This window comes from Nicotiana tabacum, chromosome 6, assembly GCF_000715075.1.
Source record: "Nicotiana tabacum cultivar K326 chromosome 6, ASM71507v2, whole genome shotgun sequence".
Classification (NCBI taxonomy): Eukaryota; Viridiplantae; Streptophyta; class Magnoliopsida; order Solanales; family Solanaceae; genus Nicotiana; species Nicotiana tabacum.
The window spans coordinates 53,691,496-53,703,787 of NC_134085.1; the positions used below are offsets into that span (position 1 = coordinate 53,691,496).

The 12,292-nt window shown below is 34.3% G+C and overlaps 1 protein-coding gene across 1 annotated transcript; it reads left to right on the top strand.

Moving 5' to 3' along the window:
* The first annotated feature begins 4,187 nt into the window (after nucleotides 1–4,187).
* On the top strand, nucleotides 4,188–7,598 carry LOC107778816 (transcription factor bHLH95-like). Its single transcript, XM_016599127.2, has 3 exons — nucleotides 4,188–4,649; nucleotides 5,833–6,294; nucleotides 7,407–7,598. The coding sequence occupies exons 1-3, from the start codon at nucleotides 4,296–4,298 to the stop codon at nucleotides 7,503–7,505; spliced, it is 915 nt and encodes a 304-aa protein (XP_016454613.2). The 5' UTR covers nucleotides 4,188–4,295; the 3' UTR covers nucleotides 7,506–7,598.
* The last annotated feature ends 4,694 nt before the right edge of the window (nucleotides 7,599–12,292 follow it).

Here is a 12,292-nt window from a genome sequence, read left to right on the forward strand (position 1 = left end):
AAAATCACACCTCAATTTACGCCTAAGGAACTATTCCAAAATTTTCAAATTCAAAACTTAAGCTGAACATGTATAAAAAACTCAGAATGACCTCAAATTGTCCCAAATGACAAAAAGGACCTATTCCAACTCCCGAAACTACAATTCCAACCGAATACCATCAAAGCCAACCCTCAGTCAAACCTATCAACCTTCCAAACCTTTAACTTTTTAACCTTCGCCAATTCAAGTCAAAACAACCTAGGAGCCTTCAAATCCAAATTCGTACATATGCCTAAGTCGAAAATCACTATACGAAGCTATTGAAACCATCAAAATACTATTCTGGTATCGTCTACATAAAAGTCAAACTCCGATAAACTCTTATAATTTAATAGACTAAAAGATTCAAAATGACGGCCGAGTCATTACATAATTATGTATCAGATTTTATTCCATGTCTTAGCAATTTGCTAAAACCTCTCCATGGTAGGTTTAAAAAATCTCCACCCCCGTGGACTTCTATCCATACTAATGCTTCAAGGAAATAAAATTGAAAGTCAATGACCTTCCTTGTTTGTCTCTACCTGATCCTTCTGCATTCAAAATAGTTAAAACCGATGCATCAGATATTGATTATGGTGGCATTTTAAAGTAGAAAAAAGATGGCAAGGAATATATTATTGCATTTGCATAAAATTATTGGAATAATTTACTACAAAATTATCCTACAATCAAAATTTTTTTTAACAATTGTTTTATGCATTACTAAATTTCAAGCTGATTTACTAAATCAAACTCTTTTATTAAGAATTGATTGCAAAGCTGCAAAATCTGTTTTACAAAAAGATGTACAAAATCTTGCTTCTAAACGTATATTTTCTCGATGGAAACTATTTTATCCATTTATGATTTTGATATAGAGCATATCCAAGGGGGCTCATCTCTATTCCAGATTTTCTTAACCCTATAATTCTTGTAAGGAAGATAAAATCCCTAGGAAAAAGAAGATAGCGCTTTCAGATTCTCAAATACCTGCTCTTCCTCCGCCAAAGGAAGATATGACTGAAGTTGTACCCAAATAATCCCAAATACCTGTTATATCCCAACAATAAGCCATTTTCGTTGCCTTCAAGCAATCCTCAAAAGACACAGCTGGACCAAGCCAGCCCAAATACAGTAAAGCATCAGACTACGCCATCAGTGTAGTTTCCCAAACTTATCTTATAGAAAACTCAGAGCCTATTCCAATTTCTAATCCAAAGAAATGGGTAGATTTAGTTGAGGAAGAAAAATCTCAATAAGCTCAATCTCAACTAGCCCAGACCATGTCTTCTCCTTGGTCGTATGAAGAATTCATGCATTGTTGCAAACTCATGTGATTCAAAAATTCAATGACCATGCATGGCCTTTATAGAAAACAATTGAGAGATCAATATCAATTATATCAAAACTATTGTTTCAATGTGGCGGCATGAAGCCACACGTTTTCTTCCAATCTTATGGCGGCCTGGAGCTACACAACCTCCTCACATCCTATGGTTGCTAAAAGTACCACACAAAAATCACTGGAGGCTAAAAGCCTCATTGCATGTATTGGATGTTTATCCAACATCCCACAAAACACAGCATGTCATGGTGCATTCGGCACCCAATCAAGCACTTTTTTCACCAGTGTCAATACTCATTTCTTCAAGCAAAGATTCTTCCTCCTAGAAACCCACTTACATTAAGAATGAAAGTATCTACGCACTTATTCAAATCAAACTAGAATGTTGGCATCCCAACCTGCAAGAGGTAACTAATTAAATAATTAGCCGTTTAGCCAATTTCATATAAAAAACTCCTAACTGTACTAAAAAATACTATGAGTTCATTCTAACAGACACCAGATCCTGCTTATTCAAACCCCACAAAGATAAGCAGATCCAATCACATGTCACACATACTACGGTGTGGATTAACAAAATAATCTCACCAAAAGAATGGGGCATACATCCAGCAAAATACAAAAACACTTCTCAGCCTTTTGATCCAAAAATTTATAATTATTATGACTATCAGGCAACATGAATAAATGCTTTCACATTCCAAAATCAACTTGAAAAGCATTTATGGTTTATCCTCTGGGGCAAATAATTAACCTCTGAATTCCCTCAATAGTTTATGCATTAGTGGTGGCCTGCTTATGGTCATAAGATTGAAATTCTCCCCTTGCCAGTAAAAGAAGGATATGATTATTGTTTTCACAGGTTTTCTAGTAAGCAACAAATACCCATACTCCTTCATTTTTCTCATAGATGTTACATCCTGTGGATCTACTCCTAGAATTTCCCTGTCACAAACTAAAAGGACACAAATGACTACTGTGGTTAGCCCTCCAAGGCCGCTGCAAGTGGCCAAAATCGGGACCCGTCTGAAGCCAATGTTCCAGCAATAGACAAGTGGTATTTGCCCAATCCACAGTATCTAACTATAACAGATACTGCCTAAATTTTATTTTTACAGCAAAAATCTATTGCAGCTGTACAACTAGCTAATTCCAGCAGCAAACTTGAATTTTGGCAGCAAATATATATATATATATATATATATATATATATATATATATATGGAGTAGTAGAACATTTTTTTTAGGTTACTAGTCTAACCTTTTACAAAAATTACTTGTAATAACTATTTTAATGACTTAGTAATGCAAAAATTCATTTATATTGTCACTGTACAGAGTTTAACTCTGTTTATTCTATTTTATCACATAAGGAAGTAGGAAAATGCATGGTAAGCTCGTTTATGAGCAATCTCACTTTACGTAAAGGCTCATATTGTAAAGACAACTGGCACATTTTAATCATTGCCTTAATATGTAACGCTTGTGATTTGTCTTGATAATAATGAATCACTTAGCATTATTCACAAGATAAGAGCACATTAAACCAATAATTAGCTGTCAACCTTGGTAACAACATTAACTTCTTAGGCATGTAACATACTACTACCAAAAACATGAATAAATTCGTTTTTCTTCTTTACCCAGTCCTTTTTCCTTTTATTTTTTCTTTTCATTAAGAAATGAATATTGCATGATAAAAGGTTTAATTTCTCGGGAAAGGCCTGATCCCAGCGTGTTTGATTTGTATAAGTGTGTGAAAACACGTTTAAAGCATATAATAATGGCAATTCGAACTATCATATTAAAGAAATGGACGTTTAGCCAAATTCAGTTTTGAGAAATTAATTCATAGGGTGAGAACTCTACAATTATCATACCCTCAACCAATATGAAAAACTAAACATTTGTTAAGATAAGAATCTTATTTATTCAATTTCGTTGTCCTAATTGGAAATTTCAAGTCCTTAGATGAAAGTCCATTTTGCGATCCTTTGTTAGACAAATCAAATAACTAAATTTGAGAAAAAATTACAACAACGTACAATTAGGAGCGAAATCTCGAATGTGAATTTTGTAGGAAGCAAACACTGAGTCTTCACATATTATTCTATGACGTTTCCCCTCCTAGTTGTTAGAATAAATACATTATCGATTTTAACCTTTAAGGAAGTAGGAACTCAATATTTGAATATTTTCAAAAATTTAAATGAATAAAGGATGAGAGAAAATTTGAAATATAGATGTATATTGTTCATTGTAATCTAGTATTGGAGTTATTTATTATAATTAGATATAATTAATCAGATAAGCAAAGTGGGACCAGGACAGGACAGCCCAAAATGGGACCCAATTGAGTGAGATCAAAATTTTGTACAAAGTGAACTTTAGCTACCGTTTTTTGTTTTGAAGCCAGTAACGGCATTTTGGCTTATGATTGTATTTTGGTTTGTTCCCATTCCCATCGAATCATCATCCTTTGTATCTCTTATACAACCTTTTCTTTTCCTTCGTATTCCCCCCATCCTTCCCCTATACTCTTTTCCACCCCCTCCCCAACCCTCTTTTTCTTTTTCTATTATATATCTATATATATATATATATATATATATATATATATATATATATATATATATACGTACACATTCATCCGAAATTTTTTTTTTAGAAAAGGTTCCATACTCAGCTAGAAAGAAATAAGTATTAGTGAGATCCTTCAATTCTTTCCTTATTTAGGACAACATAAAAATTCTTCTTAGTCGCTCTTACTAAACCAACTTAAATTTCAAATAAGATCCAGATCAGTTCTTACTGTAATACGATTATCTTTTTAACTTTTATTCGTTTAGACTTTACTTTTTATTATCTTTCTCTTTCCAGTCCAATATTTGTTCTACCCAATTGTAAGTTGAATCTCTCTCTGAACATGGATGAAGGTGGTGAAGATTGTTTCATATGGGAAAATCAAGGTTGGGGTTTTCTGAATTCGGATAACTCAGGTGGTAATGGGGCAAAATCAAGTGGTACAAAGTTACCCGATACCTTGCAACTGGCTGTATCAGATGTTGTTGCTAGGGAGATAGAGATGGCAGGACCATCTGCCGGTAGAAAGAGGACTGCGAACGGTGTCAAGGGAAATGGAGAAGTGAATGAAGGAAAAGTAAATGGAGGACGAGAATCAGATCATGAGATGCATATATGGACAGAAAGAGAGAGGAGGAAGAAGATGAGGAACATGTTCTCTAATCTTCATGCTTTGCTTCCTCAACTTCCCCCTAAGGTAAATTCTTTTCCTTCAATGCCACACACTTTTGCTTATGCTGCATATATAAAGAGAACCCCACCAACATGGAATATAGAAGAAAAGATGATTCTTTCCTTTTTTGATAGTACCAAATCCAATGTTTCTAAATTGGGTATGTCAAGCTCAAGGTGAGATACATTATTCTTTATGAAAATGATATATACCTGGCTTTACTTCTTATGGTAACCAAACTAACAAAGTAGTCACCTAAGACAATGGATTGTCAATGTCACAAATAATACACTATACGATGTAGAAATTGATCTTATAAGGTATACACATTTTAACATAGTACAGTAACATGCATTTTGTCTTTCCTCAACAAGGGAAGAAACAAACAAAAAAAGACTTCCGCAATTTTCGCATGTGGTTCAGAAGCTCAGAAAGTACCTTTCTTCTCCACTTATTTATTTGTTTTTTCTTGAATTAACTCAGCCTTCTCTACTTTGTTAACCATGCAAATTTCTCCAAGTGAACTAAATTGCATAGCACTTGAAAAGATCTAAACACAAGAAATATTTACACAATAAATGATACTTTAAAATGTGATAGCACATTACTTACCAATTTTAGAAAGTTTCCAATTAATACTCCTTGAGTTTCAATTTAGATGATGTAGTTTGACATGGTATAAAGTTTAAGGAAAAAAAACTTTTAAAATATGTGGTCGGAAAAGCTGAAGGGGCAAAAGTTTTGTGGGGGTCATCGCATTTGTGTGACTAAAAAAGCTTCTCATTAAGGGTAAAGTGAGCAAAACAAAAAGTTTAAAGTTAAATTATTTTCAAATATAGAAATGCGTTATTCTTTTTGAAACGGACTAATAAAGAAAATATGCCATTTAAATTGAAACAGAGGGAGTAATATTTATCAACAACAACATACCCAGCGTGATCCCACAATTGGGGTTTGGGAACAACGATTGGGGTTTAGGGAGAGTGAGTGTACGCGTACCTTACCCCTATGTTGTGTGAGTACAGAGATTGTTTCCAATAGACACTCGGCTAAAGAAAAGCGTTTTCAGAATAGGTTCGAAAATACAAGAGTAAAAAATACGGTGAAAATACTGTTCTTGCATTGAAGTGAAAACTCATCATGAAATTATTATGTTCTTAATCAATCGAAGTCTTTAATTCGTATTAATAACTATATATAAATGTAGGCGGACAAGTCTACAATTGTTGATGAAGCAGTGAACTACATAAAGACACTTCAGCATACCCTTCAGAAACTTCAGAGACAGAAACTGGAGAGGCTCCATGGCATGGCAACTTCAATGAATCCTTCCATAATCACCTCTCAGAAACTAAGTGCTGACAGTATTATAAGTAGGGAGGCATTTTTAGCTGATCAGGGCTCTACAAATAATGCTGCCATCAGCCCAACAAATAATGCTGCTAATCCAATTTCAATGCCACATTTTCCAGCAGTCTTTCAATCTTGGACATCTCCTAATGTTATCCTAAATGTTTGTGGGGAGGAAGCTCACATTAGTGTGTGTTGTCCCAAAAAGCCAGGCCTTTTGAGTAGCATTTGTTATGTTTTAGAGAAGCACAAGATAGAGGTGGTATCTGCCCAAATTTCATCTAATGATCAAAGAAACATGTACATGATTCAAGCCCATGTAAGTCCATTTCCTCTCTTTTAATTTCATTCTTTTCTTTTTGTCTTTTTTATCGAGAAAACCCCCCCAAAAAAATAAATTGAATGCTACAATGAACAGTCCATAGAGTTTTTTGGTAGTAAAATGTGTTACAGAGTCTCTCAATTTGAATAATTTAATAAATAGTTACAAGGATGCTATGATGGCCATTTAGAAGTTTCCTAACTAGGGTTTGAGCAGTCGAACAGGAAAATTTGGGGGCAAATATTTCCCCCCTTTTGTCAAAAAATCTTATGTATAGACTTACCATCATAGCTTATTGCTTATCATCATTAGTTTGTCAGGAAAACGCGATAAGCACGCATTTAGATCCCGTTTGGACATAAGAAATATTCCCCCTTTTTTAAAAAAAATTTCACTTTTATCCGAAATCAGCGTTTGTTCATAAAATTTTCAATTTTCACTTGAAAATGAATTTTGAAAATTTTCAAAAATTTGAAAAACTCCAAAAAACTGTTTTAAATTTTTACTCAAATCACTCACAAAACTTCAAAAATAACCCAAAATTATATTCATGTCCAACACAACTCTAAATTTCAAATACCATTTTCACTTGAAAATTTTTTCCCCCTATTTTGGAATTTTACAATTCTTATGTCCAAACACCCACTTAGTCTGTCTTAATATATCTTAAATGTCGATTTCTAGAATATGGGTACATTATAAAAGAAAGGAGGGAAACTAGTGTAAAGTGGAAATTGATCCTTGTTTCTTTGAGTAAATAATTAAGTATTGAACCAAGTGCATCATTCAACCTTTATAGAGCATGAGTACCAATACATAATATTGGACCAATTATATTCTAGAAAATACACAGTTTATTAAAATACATAAAATACCTAGTTTGATAAAGGGACCATTGGTTCACGTGCCCCATAATTGATGCTATAGATCCGCCCCTGCTTGCTGTAATGTTTATTAAAATTGCCATGGTTTCTTAGAATGTTACTAAGTATTTTGTGACACTAGGGTTTCCTGTAATACATATGTTTGACACACAAGCGTTTTGAATGGTAGTTGAGTTTCGGTTTGATCATCACTTTCTCTTTGTTGGGTTGCTCAAAAATTTTCAGGCAAGTGGAGCTTCTGATCAGTTCTCTGAAACGTTTCCCGTGGAAGAAATATACAAGCAAGCAGCAGGAGAAATAATAATGTGTGTAACATCCCAGTGATACTGCATATTTCACCATAAGAGAGATAAAGGAGCAAAAGGGATATATACTCATAAACTTCAATATATAGAATATAGAAACTAGAAGATGATAGCCATGGAGATATAAATGTTTTGGTATCAGCATTAATTGCCTTTTAAATGGCTCCTGAAACTATTTACTGAATGGAATGCTCTTTGAACTTTTGGTTCATAGGTTTAACTCTTCGATGCTACAATATAAAGTGAAGTTTTGGGTTTTCATAATTTACGAAGATATGAGCATCTCTCTCAAAAAATCACGTTCGAACATAAATACTACTCCCTCCTCTGTTCCGCAAACCTATTTCCTTTTTGGTCCGTTTAAAAAAGAATGACCCATTTGTAAATTTGAAAACAATTTAGTTTATACTTTCAATTCTACCCTTAACGAGAAATTTTATAACCGCACAAATACCCTAGACCCCTTTTTGACTTGTTTAGGACCACAAATTTCAAAACCCTTCATTTTTTTAAACTCTTTACTCAGTCAAACAGGTTCACATAACTTGGAAAGAAGGAAGTATTACTTGCATGTTGTTCATTGTTTGAACGATCTCATTATCGATATTAAATAACTATTGATCACACGCTAGCTAGCAGTTGAATTTCATATTGGAAAAGGGGCCATACATGTTCCTCTACTTCTCGAAAAGGACTAATTCTTCTGTCCATTATACTATTGGTCCACTAGTGCCCTTAAAGTTAAAAAAGGCTTAGAAAGAGAACCTCTTTTTATTATTCACATCGTATCAACTAGTTATGAAATTAGATTGATAGTCTCCACTCGTGTTCTAGCTCGCTACAGAGCTAGATTTGCCTCAATTTTTTGTCTTCTTCTTTCTACCGTTTTCACATTAGCTTTCACTATTTCAAGAGTTTGCTGAGTTTCTTGTGGATCAACCATGCAATCCAACATACATGTCATTTATGCCGTTAAACTTGCATTTAGCAAATGCTTATAACAAATACAACACCTCCGTTTCAATTTATATGATAGTGGTTGACTAGGCACAAAGTTTAAGTAAGAAAGGAAAACTTTTAAAAATTCTGGTCTAAAATGATTCAAAGATACTTTTTTGGCTATAAATCAACTCATTAAGTGTGAAATTAAATATTTTTAAAGTTAAATTATTATTAAATATAAAAAGATATTATTCTTTTTGATGCTTAATAAAAACGAAAAAAGTGTAACATAAATTGGGACGGAGTAACATATATAGTATGCGCATCTAATCATGTTGCAATTATAACAAGTCATGCACAACATGTGATAATAATATATCTCATATATTATCCTAGTATTCGCACATCTACTCATCGCCTCATATATATAGTATCCCAATATAGGTAGTATATATAAAACAGTTCTAGTTTGAGAAAATTCTATCATCGAGGTCAAAGTCTTTATCTTGGTCCAAGCAAAATTTTAACCTTCCAAAATAGTCTTCTCATGTCCGAATCCACCAAATGACTGCAATATATTCAAAAGATTTCTCAACGATGTTAAGCAACAATATTTTACTTAATTTTATAATTTAAGACTCGATTCCTCAATTTTATAACGTAAGACTCGATCAAAATCAAAGTCAATTTAAAAAGTCAACCCCTAAATTGAAGTTAAATTAGGGTTATCCATATCTCAAGAGTTCAATTATATGCTTAAATTCCCATTTGAAGTCCATTTAGGTACTCAAATTATCATTTAAGTGATTCTAGAGTTTATGTCAAAAATACTCAATTTCACTTATCGAAATCCATGTCTAATATTGAATCATAATATACATGAATGCACACAGATACATCTCCTACCATACACCAACTCAACAATGATACATAATTCAAAAAGGTTTTTACTCACAAAATACCACTCAAAATCCAAAATCAATCATTCATCCCCATATTTGCCTTGTCAAAAGGACTACGCGGTCGCTGTAAATATAATCCGGTCTAAGAGTTCAGAGTCGATCATAGAGAACTAGGATTTAGCTACAACTATTCACTATCACTAAGAAGACAAGCTCGAATAATTCCTAAATTATAAATATTAAGATTCTTTTGTCTAACTAATTAACTAATAAATTAAAGTAGTAAATTAACAACTAGAGATACTATGGGTTGTAGACAAGATTAAGGAGGTCTAGAGTCATGATTTTCTGAATTGTCGGAATCCTTCCGCTACGTCTTCTATAATTTTACCTAATTTTTATCTACTGATCGTGAGCATTTCAATTGCCGGAATTCTCTTACGAGAAATTTCAATAAACTACGCTAGCTGGCATTATCTTACTGCTCACTATGACCACATTAAAGCTTTATTATTCCTAAATCCACCTTTAAACCTGCCGTATTGATTCCTCACATACATTAGGAGTGACGTTGTTTAATAACCACCTAAATATGTACCCTTTCACAAGCAATAGATAATAAATAGGTATAGTCAATTGGTGGCCATTCAATTAACTGATAAACAAGTAAAGTAATTCAAAGGCTAAATATATTAAAACATATCAAGAATTCATCGTTCAAAAGGTTCCATCAAAATCCTAGATATGAAATTAAATACTCATAATAGTATGTAAAAACCAAATACTAAAAATCATAGCCAACAACAAAGAATAAAGAAGAAAGGGAAAACTCATGGTTGAATCTTCCTCCTTACTCCTAGTGTATTATTTCCTCCAAGGTTGTTGTTTAACCATAAAGTAGTGTCTCTCCCTCAAAAGTTGTGTAAAAATCATGCTTAAAGTGTATTTATATGACCTAGGTAGAGTGGAGGGTTGTCCAATGCAATCCAATCCCGGATAGGATGGAATCTGCGTCAACGCTCGCGCACACGTGCCTATAGATGCTAGCTCAACTTTTTAAAATTTTTCATTTCGCGAAGCGATCCGTGCATTCACTTCATTTCACTATTTTTTGCATTCAAATTTCTCATTCTAATTTCTCATTTTTCGCTTCTTTTTTCGTGCCATGCACGAGAATGTACGAGCTACCAGTTCTTCCATCCTTTTCTTTTTATAACAAATTGCCATCTTTTGATCACTTAGCATCCTAACTTACTCCTACACATAAGAAATACGTAATGATTATATTTCACTTTAAAATAATATAATCTCCCGCAACTCACATGACAAATGAGATCAAAGCATACTTTAAAACATACATTTTGGTCATTTATTACCACCCCACACTTAAACTCTTGCTTGTCCTCGAGTAATTTTAAAATTAAGCACTTCGGCAAGAAATAAAATTTTAAACTTACTCAAGCATCACACTAATGATAACGGTTTATACCAATACATAGAATCTAGCATAAGTACTATTTATACTTTTCCTCAAGTTTATGTTATGCTAAGACTAATTAAAATAGTTGTGTGACTCTTTCTAACATTCTAACCTAAACGATTGACTCCAATACATTCCATACCTAGACTCGCTTCTTGTGCCAACAAAATATACGAGTTCCTTACCAATCTGTCGTAAAACATATGCCCTCACAAACAAAGCAAAGAGAATAATCTGTCCACATATTTTAAGGACTCACATATTGAAAGAATTCACTCATTCTTGCAAAGAAACTTATGTGCCTCCAAAGCTCGTACTATAGGCTTGCCCGTAGAGTAAGTCTTTACTAATTTAAGCTCATAAAGTCTAGCATCAATTAAGTCTTTATGGATTGTAGTACAGGCTAAGGGGCGGGTAGGATAGATATGGATAGTAGTGACTTGTGATGACTCGGCCAGTCGTCTCATGAGTTACAGCCCCGTTTCCCCCATTTCTACTTCATTTTTATTCGTTATCCATATTTTATGTGATTGAGTTGAGTAGTTTGCGTTCGGAGTGGATTTGGTAAGAAATGAGACACTTAGTCTCTTTTAAGAAGGTTTAAGTTGGAAAAGTCAACCGGATGTTGACTTATGAGTTAGAGGGCTCGGATGTGAGTTTCGATGATTTGTTTAGCTTCGGGAGGTGATTTATGACTTAGGAGTGTGATCGGAATCGGTTTTGGAGGTCCGGTGTAGAATTAGGCTTGAATTGGCGAAGTTAGTATTTTGGTGATTTCCGGTTGGTAGGTGAGATTTTGATTCGAGGGTCGAAATAGAATTCTGAGAGTTTCAGTAGCTTTGTGGTGTCATTTGGGATGTGTGTGCAAAAATTTAGGTCATTCAGACGTGGTTGGTTGGATTTTAGATCGAAAACGTATTTCGAAAGATTTCTCAAAAACTAGGCTTGAATCCGATGTGTTTCGGGTAATTTGGTATTGTTTGAGGTGCTTTGATGATTGGAACAAGTTTGAATAAGGTATTGGGTTATGTTGGTACTTTTGGTTGAGGTCCTGGGGGCCTCGGGGTGAATCTGGATGGTTAATAGGAAGATTTTGAACTTAAGAGATTTCAGAAGTTGCTGCTTCTGGTATTTCCGCACCTGCGGATTGGGGACTGCAGGTGCGGTGCCGTAGATGCAGAAGAAGAGCCGCAGAAGCGGTTTGGGAAGAATAGCCAGGGACCGCAGATGCGGCATATGGACCGCACCTGCGGAGTCGCAGATGCGGCTCGTGGACCGCGGATGCGGAACCTGGCCCTCTAAGTGATTTCCGCAGATGCGGAGGAGTTACTGCAGAAGCGGTACCGCAGGAGTGGTGGTGGGATCGCAGATGCGAAAGCCCCTAGGCAGAAAGTTTATAAGTCATTTTATCCGCGATTTTGAGCCATTATTCCTCCATAACTGAGTATTTTGAGAGCTTTTTGAAGGTGATTAAAGAGGGAT

Excerpts from the sequence above, each read along its gene's own strand:
- LOC107778816 (XM_016599127.2), top strand. The coding sequence starts at position 4,296 with ATGGATGAAGGTGGTGAAGATTGTTTCATATGGGAAAATCAAGGTTGG. Across the intron at positions 4,650-5,832 it reads TTCCTCAACTTCCCCCTAAG|GCGGACAAGTCTACAATTGT; the intron begins GTAAATTCTTTT and ends ATATAAATGTAG. Across the intron at positions 6,295-7,406 it reads TGTACATGATTCAAGCCCAT|GCAAGTGGAGCTTCTGATCA; the intron begins GTAAGTCCATTT and ends AAAAATTTTCAG.